This window comes from Podarcis melisellensis, assembly GCF_964234715.1.
Source record: "Podarcis melisellensis genome assembly, chromosome: 9".
In the NCBI taxonomy this organism is placed as follows: domain Eukaryota; kingdom Metazoa; phylum Chordata; class Lepidosauria; order Squamata; family Lacertidae; genus Podarcis; species Podarcis melisellensis.
Genome location: NC_138541.1, coordinates 7,276,830 through 7,289,992, shown reverse-complemented (window position 1 = coordinate 7,289,992; position 13,163 = coordinate 7,276,830). Strand labels below are relative to the sequence as shown.

Below are 13,163 nucleotides of genomic sequence, written 5' to 3'. Positions count from 1 at the left end.
GTGCATGTGCAGATGCGCAGTCATGTGTTATGTTCGCTTCAGGATGCGAACGGGGCTCCGGAACGGATCCCGTTCGCATCCAGAGGTACCACTGTAGAATTAAACCTATATATAAATATAAAAGATCTATTAGAAACATACAGGTAATTACACCAGCCCTTTCATCAAAAGCAGCCAGTTCCCCAAAGGTTGTTGGAATAAGAAGGTCTTCACCTGCCAGCAGAAGGACAACAAGGATGCAGCCAGCCGAGGGAGGGAGTTCTAGAGTCTGGGAGCAGCCACCAAGAAGGCCCCCTCCCACATCCCCACCAAACTCGTGCACCAGTTGCGCCCGTTCCTTGAGATGTCTGATTTGGCTACAGATGTAGTCTGGGAGATGGGTGTGGCCTGAGGAGAGACCCGAGGGTCGGACAGAGAGACTTGGGGCTGCATTTGGCCCCTGGTCCTCAGGTTTCCTAATCCTTGCACAGGAGAGAGTTTGTTCCTGCCATCCATCACTGGTTCTGTCAACTGTGGTGTGAAAGGCCACTGCTCTTCAGGGCTTTGGCCAGGGGGGCTTCACCTGGAGCTGTCAGGGATTGAACCTGAGGTTTTCTGCATGCAAAGCAGATGCGCTGCCACTGAGCAGCACTGAAGCATCAGGAAAGTCTTGGGGAGCTGAATTGCAATCTGGAACTTGGCAAGGCGGAGGAGGAAGCAGGTCTCCCATCAAGATAAAGACTTGGCAGGAAAAGAGAATATAGAGGAGCAATCTAACAGCAGCGGCACTCTTTTATTTTTCCATCTCCCAAATGAATAAATAAAAAACAATGCTGTGAAAATTCTCTGGGGTAATGAAGCCTAATCTCTTACGAATTACGTATATGATAATGCCATGAAACATTTCTCTCATTGTGTGCGCGTGCCGTGATTTAGCTGGATGCCACCCTCTCTCTTTTTCGCACACACACTTAACATAACTTTCAAGTGTGAATCCCAAAGAGAGCCTTTTCCCACTTAGTAACAATTTAACACACTCATATTTATTCCACTCTGGAGGCCCTTGTATCTGAAAGAAACTTTAAAACAAACTCTCTGGAGAGCTGAGAAAGGGTTTCAACAGAAGCACATTGCGGCAAATTAAAACTTACGATATCTTGATCTCTCTCCCTCTTTAGAACAGTAATTAAAAATGCAACAGTCCATAAAAAGTTTACATTGCACAGAGGTCTCAAAACTTCCATAAAACGTCTACATATCTCAGACTCTAAAGAAGGACAAGCAACCCTGGATGGTTTTAAATAGGAGTTATGCTTCCAATAGTCTTTTCTGCTGCCCCTGTTCCTGCCCAATAGCTGCTCTAATTTCTTTGTAAATCTTTGTAAATCACTCACAATTAGGAGTGGGAGAGTTCAGAGGTCTGGATGGCCATCTGCCAGGGATTCTTTACCTGTTATTCCTGCATTATAGGGGGTTGGACTAGATGATCCTTTTGGTCCCTTCCAGCTGTATAATTCCATGATTCTATATAATTAGGTCAGTTTCTCTGAGCTTTCTCAGAGAACTCTTGGGGAAGGGAAATGGGTTCATCTAGCAGGCTAAATTCTTATCTCCCTCAGCCCCTGCAGACCAAGCCGCCCAGGTGGGTGGGAGGGACTGCCCACCTGTCTATCACCTGATATCACAGTGACATCAGACGACCAATTTTTGCATAGCATTCTGCAAAAGTGCTGATTAGCTGATGAGTGGAACCATGCAAGCCCCACCTATCAAGTTTTTACTTTATGTTGGGGCAACAAGGAGAAGTCTCTGTAAGTCTTGCCTGCAGATTCCCTATATCCTAAAACTTACAATTGCAATTGCAGATCAGGAGGCAGAAGCATCATCTTGGAGGACAGGTCTGATTGCAGCAAGAAGCGCTGGGTGGCTATAGATGCCCTATAGGAGCAGCCTGGCATTGATGATGAGACCTCCATTGCTGTTGCAAGCTCTCCCAGCTCACTTACTTCACAATAGTAGCGCCAAGTGCTGGCACTAGGGTGAGCCCAGATTTGGGCCCCAAATATCTTGCCAGGCCCTCCTGATGGTTCCATCAATCTGGAAAGTATGGTGGCTGCAGCTTCTGAGAGGACCTTCTCAGTGATGGCCCCAGGGATGTGGAACTCTCTCCCCACAGAGTTGCATCTGGCACCCTTTCTTGACCGCTTCCATTAGTTGCTAAAGATGTATCTCTTTACCCTGTACTTTGAAAATTGAGGAAGTGATTTTGGTGCCCTCCTTGTATTCTGACTTTGGGGTAATGGGTGGGGATATTTTTTTACCATTATAATTGCCTTTTCATATGCTGTGACCCTGGGGCATTTTGGTGAAGGGTTGTTAAGAAAATAATAAATGTGCCTGTTCAAAATCTATTACTTGGATGTTAGAAATTCTGGTAAATCCCAATTTTTTTGCATATTGGCCATCACACACAATTTTTTAAAAGTACACCAACTTCTACAATACAGTTTGATCATTAAGGGGCTCTAAAGTTTTGATGGTGGGAAATTCGCGTTATATATAATTTGGTCTTTTAAAAAAACTCAGAGTTGTTTTTAAGTAGTTAACCTGTCCTATTAATACTTCCCCATTCTTGGTTAATCATCATCATCATCATCATCATCTGCAGCAGCAGCAGCCAGGTTCAAACTTTGGGAATGGTTTGAGTTCAGCACTTAATGGCTTGGCATTTTCAGAAATGGGTGACGCTCTCTTGCAGAAGGAATGGGGGAAACTGGCATTACCTAGCTAACAGACTGGGTTGTATCACATTATTTTAAGTCAGTGTTTCTCAACCTGTGGGTCCCCAGATGTTATTGGACTACAACTCCCATCATCCCTGAGCTCTGGCCTTGCTAGCTAGGGCTGATGGGAGTTGTAGTTCAACAACATCTGGGGATCCACAGGCTGAGAAAGGCTGTTTTAAGTCATTCTGGAAGTAAGCAAACAAAATGCCTTTCTGTGTGAGCAGAGGAGATAGAATCGGTGATCAGCTCTGAGAAAACAAAGAAAAGTTGTCCCCATATCAGAAAGAATAGCTGCAAAATATTTATTTGCCCCAACCAATTACAAGAGCTGCTCTTCATCAAGGCCAAGATCTATACACATCATGTGTATATAGAACACAGTACATTGCACAACACAACAAATTGTAATTACATAACGCTCTGTTGTTCACTGTTGAATAGTATTCTATGGACTTTGACAACCCCATAAAAAGCTGTCCTTGAAACACGCAGAGCACTTTCCTTCTGAGTACATGAGGGACTCTTCTTCTGAGGCTCCTGTTGGCACAGTTGTTCTTCCCAGGTGAAGGCTCTTTATGAAAGTGTGCTTAAGTGGTCAGATGTAAATTGAAGTAGCTTCTTCCAGACAACCAGGCTATATATTTTTTTATTATTAAAAGAAACCCCTGTCTCTCAAAACATGGTTAAAAATAAATATAAAACATTGCCATGGCTACGGGAATGGGAGAAGGAGACATGGAAAGAGCTGATGGCAGGAGCCCTGAATAAAGCAGCCCATTATATACATCAGCCTTTCCCAATGCGATGCCCTCCGGATATTCCTGTTCGCATGGCCAGTTTCCAGGACAATGGGGATTGCAAGGACCAAGAACGTCTGGAGGGCAGCAGGGTTGAAGAATGCCAGTTAATAGGCATTTTGGGAGTGGGGAACCTATAGCCTGCCAGATGTTTCTGGACTGCAACTCTCACAAGTCTTAGCCAACAGCACCAAGGGCCAGGGATGATGGGTGTTGGACTACAGCATCTGGAAGGTATAAGGCAGGAGGAAGTAGCTCTGTGTGAAGCTTAACACATTTATCACAACTCCAGATGCATACAATGAAAGCAAGGCAAAATGTTTGGTGGGGTTGGCTCTGCTGATCATAAGAACGTTAAACAAGAGCTTGGCTGCATCAGGCCAGTTGTCCATCTAGTCCAGCATTCTGTTCTCACAGTGACCAACCAGGTGACTTTAGTAAATCCTCAAGCTGCTGCTTAGCTTCATTATTACAATCCAGTTTTCACAGTGATTCCTGCCCTGCCTGCCCAACAGGTAAGGCAGAAGGTCGGAGAAGAGAAAATCACGGAGAGCCTGGATAGCTCAGTTGGTTAGAGCGAGGTGCTGATAATGCCAAGGTTGCAGGTTCGAACCCCGTATGGGACAGAAGCATATTCTTGCATTGGACTAGATGATCCTCCTGGTCCCTTCCAACTCTACAATTCTATGATTCTTTGATACTCCAATACAATCCTTTGGTCGTGCCGACACCAGGGGCACGCTAGCTTGGGCATCACGGTAACAGTCTAATAAGGAGCCTGCAGGATCAGGCCAGTGGTCCAGCATCCTGTTCTCACAGTTGCCAACCAGATGCCTGCAGCACCTGAGCATGAGAGCTCTCCTCATACATTTTCAAAAACTTATTTGTAAGAGGATTTGTTCCCATTGAAATTACCTGATCAGCCACAGCACGGGCCAATTTGTCCATTCTTGAGCCAGCTTCTGCAATCTTCTTGGCAGCATTAATGACATCAGATGTATTCTTTAATGGTCCCTTACCCCTGGAAAATACAAGGTAATTACAGTGCCATCTAATTAAATTATGGAAATAAATAGAGTTAATATCCTGGATAAGAGGTTTTAAAAAAAAACCTTCAAAAAGGGGGGGGGGAGAGAGCTGTAGTATGAACGTCTTCCCAATTTAGTACGACATCACCTTTCAACTACTTATTATAGCATAGCTTGATTAGGAAAAGAAGCAGGAAAAAAATAGAGGAAAAGCCTTCTGGATTCCCTCATATGCTCCAAAATGCTTTGGCAGCACTTTTCTTTGATTTCGCCTCTAAGCTCATGAACTATGTTTAATAGCATGTGCATTTTTAAGTGCTCATTAAGACAATGTCCCTGGTGGAATGCAAAGCTTTTTCATGAGAGAGGGGGGAAAATAGAACCCCTCTGTTATTCCCCGAGCTATGTTTAATGCAAACTCAAAATGCAGAAATGGGGCACGTGGTTTCCGTGGGGTGGGAAGCAACATTTGCAGCAAGCGTGAATGACCCACTAATGCATATATTTAAGATTAAGCAGTGGGGGGGAAAGCAGCTTTGTTTCTAGAGTCACTTTTTTGCAGTTCCTCCTTCTACTTCACAACAACTGGAATTGCTTTGTAGCAACTAGAGGTCGGAGAATAACCCCACCGCCTTGGGTCTCGTTGAATTCTTCATCACAGTAATGAGTGCAAAAATCCAGGTGTTCCTGAAGAGTCAGGACATTGGTAGGAAAAATCAGCTTCCTTAAGACACACGCCTGAAAGACAGAAAAGCTCTCCTTTCCTGCACAAGCTGTGCCTTGCCCCATGCAGCTCCACACGTTTGGGGGAAGGGTGGACTAGTTCAGTAGTGGACTATCTGCTTTGAATACAGGCAGAAGAGCAGCTAGCTCATGGGTAGGCAAACTAAGGCCTGGGGGCCGGATCCGGCCCAATCACCTTTTCAATCCAGCCCGTGGACGGTCCGGGAATCAGTGTGTTTTTACATGAGTAGAATGTGTCCTTTTATTTAAAATGCATCTCTGGGTTATTTGTGGGGCCTGCCTGGTGTTTTTACATGAGTAGAATGTGTGCTTTTATTTAAAATGGATCTCTGGGTTATTTATGGGGCATAGGAATTCGTTAAATATATAGTACGCCCCCCCACAAGGTCTGAGGGACAGTGGACCGGCCCCTTGCCGAAAAAGTTTGCTGACCCCTGGCTAGCTGCTCTGGCACCTGGAGTGGCGGGGGGGGTGCGAGTCACGCATGTGGATGGGGCGATCCATGCACGGGGGTGCCGTGGTGATCCACCCGGGGGGCACTGCTTGAGGGCACTGCCACGAGCTGCCCATGGAGTCTGCCTGGCGGATGCAAACACCACAATGCCATTTTGGGCAGCGCAGGGCCCTGAGCCACCGTGTCACTCCCAGGAGAGATGCATGGCTCAGGCATGCTGCAGGCCAGGCCCTGCGATAAGTGTCACCCCCCACAGTGTGCCATTTTGTCACCCCCTCAGGGGTGGCACCCAGGGCGGACTGCACCCCCTTCCTACGCTCCTGAATACAGGAGGCTCCAGGTTCCATCTTCCTTCTAGGGCTGGGAATGTCCCACTGCATGAAACCTTGAAGAGCTGCTGCCCATCGAAGTTGACAATGCTGAACTAGATGGACCAAATGGTCTGATTCAGTATAAGACAATCTCCTCTGTGCGCCTTTGCCTGGGCATTTTCTATTTGAAGCATTCAAGGCATCACAAGGTGGTCTGCGTGGTAGACTCTCTAAGGTGACAAATCTCTGTATGGCCTGTACTACTTCAAGCAAAAGCTGAGGCCCCACATGACTGAACACTCACCCATGCAAATAATATTTCCTGAACAATGAAGAACTAGTTTTAAAGGGAGAAGGCAAGGATATATTGTTTCTCCATGACAAGAAAGGCCCTGCTGAATCAGAACAAAAGCCTATCTAATTCAGCTTCCTGTTTTCACAGTGATGTTTTCTGTGTGGATGGGGTTTTAATTTTTTTTGTTTCAAAGAAGTACAGTGGTACCTCAGTTTATGAACTTAATCCGCCTGGAAGTCCGTTCTTAAACCAAAACTATTCTTAAACCAAGGCGCACTTTCCCAAATGAGGCCTTCCGTCGCCAGTGCCCTTCGACCGTTCGGATTCCATTCTGAGACTGAGGTAAAGTTCTCAAACCGGGACACTATTTCCGGTTTTGCGGAGTTTGTAAACCAAATCGTTCTTAAACAGGACTGTTCTTAAACCGAGGTACCACTGTATTCAAGTGAGGGAAATCCCTCATTTGAAATCAGTGGAGGACTTGGGCTTTCGTTCAGTGCCAAAATTGAGTGCCCGTCCCACCACACATTTTCCTTTTTAGGCCTTTGTTGCAGTGCCTCCTGCGGCATCAGCTTGGCTAGAAATGCAGTGCAGGTGAACCAATCCTGCTCCCCGAAACTCGTCAATTACCCACATAGGAAGCTGCCTTATACAGAGTCAGGTCATTGGTCCATCTAATCCATTGTTGTCTACGCTGACTAACAGCAGCTCTTCAGGCTTTCAGGCCAGGAGATTTTCCCAGCTGTCGGGGATTGAACCTGATGCCTTCTGCAGACAAGGAGGACATCATGTTTGAGTCATGATACATACCTAGTGAAGTCTGTCATCTCCATCATGATCATACACATCTGCTTGGCCAGCACAATGATATCGTTGCCGCTGTCGTCCCACTTGGCCACTTCGGCATCCAGTTTGCTTTTTTCTTGGTGGAATATCTCTACTTGCTCTGCTATTTTAGCCTTCTCCTCCTGGGGAAGCTGGGCCATGATCGCCTGGATTGAAACAAAAACAGAACAATTAAAAGACGAAGAACAGCTGAAGTCGTCGTAAGAACAAATGCTTCCAGTCACTTGCACCTAACTGGAGGAACCAGTTCATAAGAGCTCGATTTTGTAAATTCCATAGGACTGGTTGGGATAGTCTGCTTATGAAATTCGTATTATTTCCAGGAGTAAATCAATGGCTTCAGACACCCTACAGGTTGTGCGTTTCACCTTCTGGGCTTAAAACATTGGCTCCAGAAACCTCAGCAGAGTAGTAAATATGGTTGGCCCCAAAATTGCCAGCTCTGTTGTTTCATACTGAGATAAACAGTTTGTTAACATGTGTCTGTGCAGAAGTGGCTTGTCAGGTGAGGTCACTGTGCTAACTTCCTAGATCACCACTGCTTAGCGAAGGGGACGATACGGTGGCACTAATTCAGTGGCAGAGCCAATCCAGTGCTCTTACCAACACCCAACGGCCTCCTCCCTTCTCTGTAAGCAGCATAAACCTAGCTCCTTTTAAGTATATAAATCTTTCTGCTGTTTTCATATTTGGTGTGCCAACCCTCGACTACTTGCTGGTTGAGGTTATGTTGCAATGCTTAAACAAATGCCCAGTTTTACTGATTCTAGATTCCATTCCAGCCAGCTCAGGGCATTGGGCTTGAACCCTGATATTTCCCCAACACGGCTCTACCCCACCCCGTGAGATGCTCCTTCGTATGTGCGCCCGAGCAATGAATATACACTGTGTGTGCAGTTGCATGTGCGTTTCCAACTGAGAGTTTCCTTCAGTTATGGAAAGCCGCTGTGGAGGGAGCAGAAGATTCAAGGGTGGGAGGAAGCTATTTCATTTTCTGCTTGCCAGCCATTGTCAGGGACCGGCTGGATGAAGAAGAGTGGTGGGATTAATAATAATAAATATAATAATAATAATAATAATAATAATAATAATAATAATAATAATAAATTATTTATTATTTATATCCCGCCCATCTGGCTGGGCTTCCCCAGCCACTCTGGGTGGCTTCCAACAAAGTATTAAAATACAGTGGTCTGTTAAACATTAAAAGCTTCCCTAAACAGGGCTGTCTTCAGATGTCTTCTAAAAGTCTGGTAGTTGTTCTTCTCTTTGACATCTGGTGGGAGGGCGTTCCACAGGGCGGGTGCCACTACCGAGAAGGCCCTCTGCCTGGTTCCCTGTAACTTGGCTTCTCGCAGTGAGGGAACTGCCAGAAGGCTCTCAGCGATGGACCTCAGTGTCTGGGCAGAACGATGGAGGTGGAGATGCTCCTTCAGATATACTGGACCGAGGCCGTTTAGGGCTTTAAAAGTCAGCACAAACACTTTGAATTGTTCTCCAACCTTCAATAGAAGCCCCAAGGGAAGCCCTGGAGGAGGAAGGCTCAGAGCCAGGGGAGTGGTGGTGGGGCACTGAGGACAGGTCAGGAGAGGAGGAATAGTTAGATGCTGAAGAGGCAACAGGCTTTGGCGAGCAGCTTGGGACCAGTTTACCTACGAGATCGTCTTACTCTGCATGTTCCCACTCAACTGCTGTGATCAGCAGAACTGGCACTGTGACAGGTGCCACATAATACCTGTTCCACATTTGTAAGAACTCGGTCATTTAGTGTAGTAGTGTCTACCCTTTGAAAAGCCTTTTGAAATCAAGCAAGTGCCTTCATTGTACAGTGGTACCTTGGTTTACGAACTTAATCCATTCCAGGAGTCCGTTCTTAAACTAAAGCGTTCTTAAACCAAGGCATGCTTTCCCATAGCAGCAGGGGACTCAATTTCCAAATGGAACACACTCAACAGGAAGTGAAACATGTTCTGCATCCAAGGCAAAGTTCACAAACCAAAACACCTACTTCCGGGTTTGAGGCGTTCTTAATCCAATTTGTTCATAAACTAAGCTGTTCTTAAACCAAGGTACCACTGTACTCTTTTTGGTGTCTGCTAAAAACTTATGGGACGCAGGTGGCGCTGTGGGCTCATCAGAAGGTCAGTGGTTCGAATCCCCGTGACGGGGTGAGCTCTTGTTGCTCGGTCTCTGCTCCTGTCAACCTAGCAGTTTGAAACCATGAAGTGCAAGTAGATAAATAGGTACCGCTCTGGTGGGAAGGTAAATGGTGTTTCCGTGCGCTGCTCTTGTTCGCCAGAAGCGGCTTAGTCATGCTGGCCACATGACCCGGAAGTGGTACGCCGGCTCCCTTGGCAAGCAAAGCGAGATGAGCGCTGCAACCCCAGAGTTGTCCGTGACTGGACCTAACTGTCAGAGGCCCCTTTACCTTTATCTAAAAACATTCCTGTTTAGACAAGCCTGCCCAGATGCTTAGAAACCTAAGGTGATTTTAATCTGTATTTTAACATTTGTATGTATTTTGTCTTCTTCTTGATTTTACTTTTTATCATTTGTAAACAGCTGTAAGGGTTTTTTATTTTTTAAAAAACAATCAAGTGGTGTATAATTTTTATGAAACGAATAAATATATATATCGCCTCTGGGATGATGCTGGTCCTGGACTGGTGGATTCTAGCTTACTCCAAGTTCCCAAAGAAACCAGCAACTAAGTTGCAACACAGAACAGTAGAATTATAATAATTGCTTTTGAAGATCAAATAGGCACTTTCAGCAATGATTTCCAGGCTGAGATACTGTTTGGCTCCAGGGGTTCTACTAAGTTGCGTTGCACATTTAATGGGGTGTGACATATATTTAAGTGTCATTACAGTTTTTCTTGTTTATGTCACTTCCAATCAGCTGTAGTCTCCCTCTACGTATTCTTAAAGTGCTCTTGGCTTTTAAAAAATTCATAATTGACCTTTTCCGAAACCAGGATTAAAAAAGGTTATCTAGAAGCAGGAGATAAAAAAAAAATATGGAGAAAATTGGCAAGTTAATCAAATTAGAATTCAATGCCTGAGTTTTAATTAGGCCTTATCAATGTAACTCAGCAGTCTGAAATGTTAGCGTGCAAAAGCTTCTACCATTAAAAGAAAAAACGGTAAAGAAATTGAGCCCCCACTCTGTATTTGAAAGGGGAAAAAACGAGCTTCTTTTATGTGTGTGATGCTGTTCCGTATTGCAAGATGATAAATACCTGGATATGTATACATATAGAGATTTGCAGAACCCCTTCTCTGTTACTGATATGTGGCGTTGTTCCCAACTTAGCTGACACACTAACCTGGACACCCCTGTGCCTTTTATTAAAGCACTTTTTCCTTAGAAGGAAAAAGAAAAGTGCCTTTTTTTCTGTAGGAGCTGCAGCAAGGCATGCATATTCTGTTTTATATATTTCTAATCAAAGATAAAACACTGAGCTATTAAAGGCTAACAGCTTCAGTGGAGTGGTATTATAGCCACAAGTAGCCTCCAGCTTTACACAGCAAAGGGCACTTTTACATGCGCTCTACAACAGCTCTGCACAAACATAAAGGTATTAGTTTGGGGTGAAGAGTCCTACAGCTCGGGAGTCTCCCATTTCATTCCTTTTATTTTTATTTTTTAAAACAAATAAATAAGAAAAGGAACATGAGGCTGGGAAGGAAGTTTTGATAGTTTTGGGGGGGTTGTCTTCCCCCTTGAATAGTAAAAGTAGATTATTGAAAATGAAGAAATACTTAAATAAACCTATTGCACAACTTATCAACATATTTGATAATAAAAGTTAATACTCATATATGTATATATATTTTCCCTTTAACTAGGGTTGTTTACAGAGACTACTCAAAAGCTGCAACGGAGTTAAAATTGCAACAATTTTCCTTTAAATATCTCTTAAGAGATTCCCAGCTTTAAATGAACTCCTGCTTGGGCCTATCTTTGATCTTTTCTGAAAGATTGTCTAATTCAGCATATTCTATCACCTTCAATAACCATTCTGATCTAGTGGACTTTTTTTTGGTAAGGACGGGAAGTCAAAGTTTATGTACAAAATTTATTGTTTAGAAGACTTGTATCCTGTAATTGGATTTTTGTTTTGATGAGTGGTATTTACAGATAACAGTAATGATACGTTCTTGCTGTTGTAGATGCAATTATGGAAAATAAAGCATGGGGGGGAGAGAGAGAAAATGAAGAAATACTGCCTAACATGTAGTTTTATCAAAATCTAGCTTTTTGGCACAGAAGTTGAGTCTGTTTGCAGCAGCACCTGCGTAGCATTGTGAAGGCAGTATTATTGGCAGTCACTTGGAGGTCATGGTTAGCAATTCTATTAACACGGAATATGTTATCTGATGCAATTACTTTGCTAATGGCAAATGGGACTGGGATTATGAACAAACTCTATATATGGGGATGCTAAAAAAGCCTTTGTGTCAATTTCTGATGCTCTCACAGCGAAATGCAACCGTCATTTCAATACTTTCTGTCATACTCTACTGTAACCCACAAAAGTGAGCTCAAACTGAGAGAACTCTGTAAATAGGATCAGGCTTGATTCTCAATGGTTGAGATGTCTAGGGTGATGAGAGTCAGAAGACAGACTTAGCCCCTCCATCCTAGGACAAATTACTAACTACAAATAGTTCAATATCCCCTTTGTGCACCAGCTGAATGCTACCACCCATTTTCCAAAGCACATATGCTGGAAAGGGAGTTTCTGCAATGTAAATTTTTCAATGGCACAAATATTGCAAGAGCCCTTACACTGGCTCTGGCGTTCATAATTCAGTTCCCCATCTGTAACGTTGGACCGACAGTAGGACTGTTGAGGATTCCTGAGATTGTGCTGCCCACCAGAGATTAGACCCAGGGTGAAATAGAGACATTTAAAATAAATAAATAAGATGAATTAGGATTCTCCTTCCATCATTTCAGTACTAGACTCTGGAGGGAGAAGAGCGGGGGAGAAGCAATCACGTCTGGACCATCTTTTTAGCCATTCATGTGTCTACTGGCTTTTGACAATACTAGGCCCCCTCATGTGCAACCCTTTTCTGTTAGCAGTTGTTGGGTGCTACGGCAATGCAAAATGCACTGGCATATTCAGAATTGTGTCTGAAGCAGTCTTCACTGATCTGGAATGCACACCGGTGGCACTGTGGTGTAAACCACTGAGCCTTGGGCTTGCCAATCGGAAGGTCGGCGGTTCGAATCCCCTCAACGGGGTGAGCTCCTGTTGTTCGGTCCCTGCTCCTGCCAACCTAGCAGTTCGAAAGCACGTCAAAGTTCAAGCAGATAAATAGGTACCGCTCCGGTGGGAAAATAAATGGCATTTCCGTGTGCTCTGGTTTTGCCAGAAGCGGCTCAGTCATACTGGCCACATGATGTGGAAAAACTGTCTGCGGACAAACATCGGCTCCCTTGGCCAGTGAAGCGAGATGAGCACTGCAACCCCAGATTCATTCGCTACTGGACTTAACTGTCAGGGGTCTTTTGCCTTTACTTTAAGGCAGTCTTCACTGATCTGGAATGCTCCAGATGTTTTGGACTACAACTCCTATTAGCCCCAGCCAAGACAGCTGATAGGAGCTGTAGCCCAAAACATCTGGAAGGCCCTAGGTTGGCAAAGGCTAGCCTAAGGCCATACAGACCAGGGCCTGATCCACAGAGATTAGACCCATCAGCAGAGCTGAAAGTCTTGGTGCTTGGTACATCGAGGGAAGTCCTTTAGAACACATTGGTTTCACAGCGCTGGGGTTGCATACACACCACCCATTTGAAGCACATTTAAAGCACGTGACTTCCCCCAAAGAATCCTGGGAGCTGAAGTTGTTAAGGGTGCTGGGAACTGTAGCTCTGTGGGAGGTCAGTTGCAGCTCCCAGTATCCTTTGT

At 44.6% G+C, this 13,163-nt stretch overlaps 1 protein-coding gene across 3 annotated transcripts in view; it reads right to left on the bottom strand.

Moving 5' to 3' along the window:
* The window catches only part of CTNNA2 (catenin alpha 2), a 399,473-nt gene that overhangs the window by 33,315 nt on the left and 352,995 nt on the right, over nucleotides 1–13,163 (bottom strand). For all 3 annotated transcript variants that reach the window (XM_081924921.1, XM_081924922.1, XM_081924923.1), the window contains 2 exons: nucleotides 7,205–7,386; nucleotides 4,478–4,583 (listed from right to left, as the gene is read on the bottom strand). In XM_081924921.1, coding sequence (XP_081781047.1) covers nucleotides 4,478–4,583; nucleotides 7,205–7,386 — 288 coding nt within the window. The remainder of the gene's footprint in view (nucleotides 1–4,477; nucleotides 4,584–7,204; nucleotides 7,387–13,163) is intronic.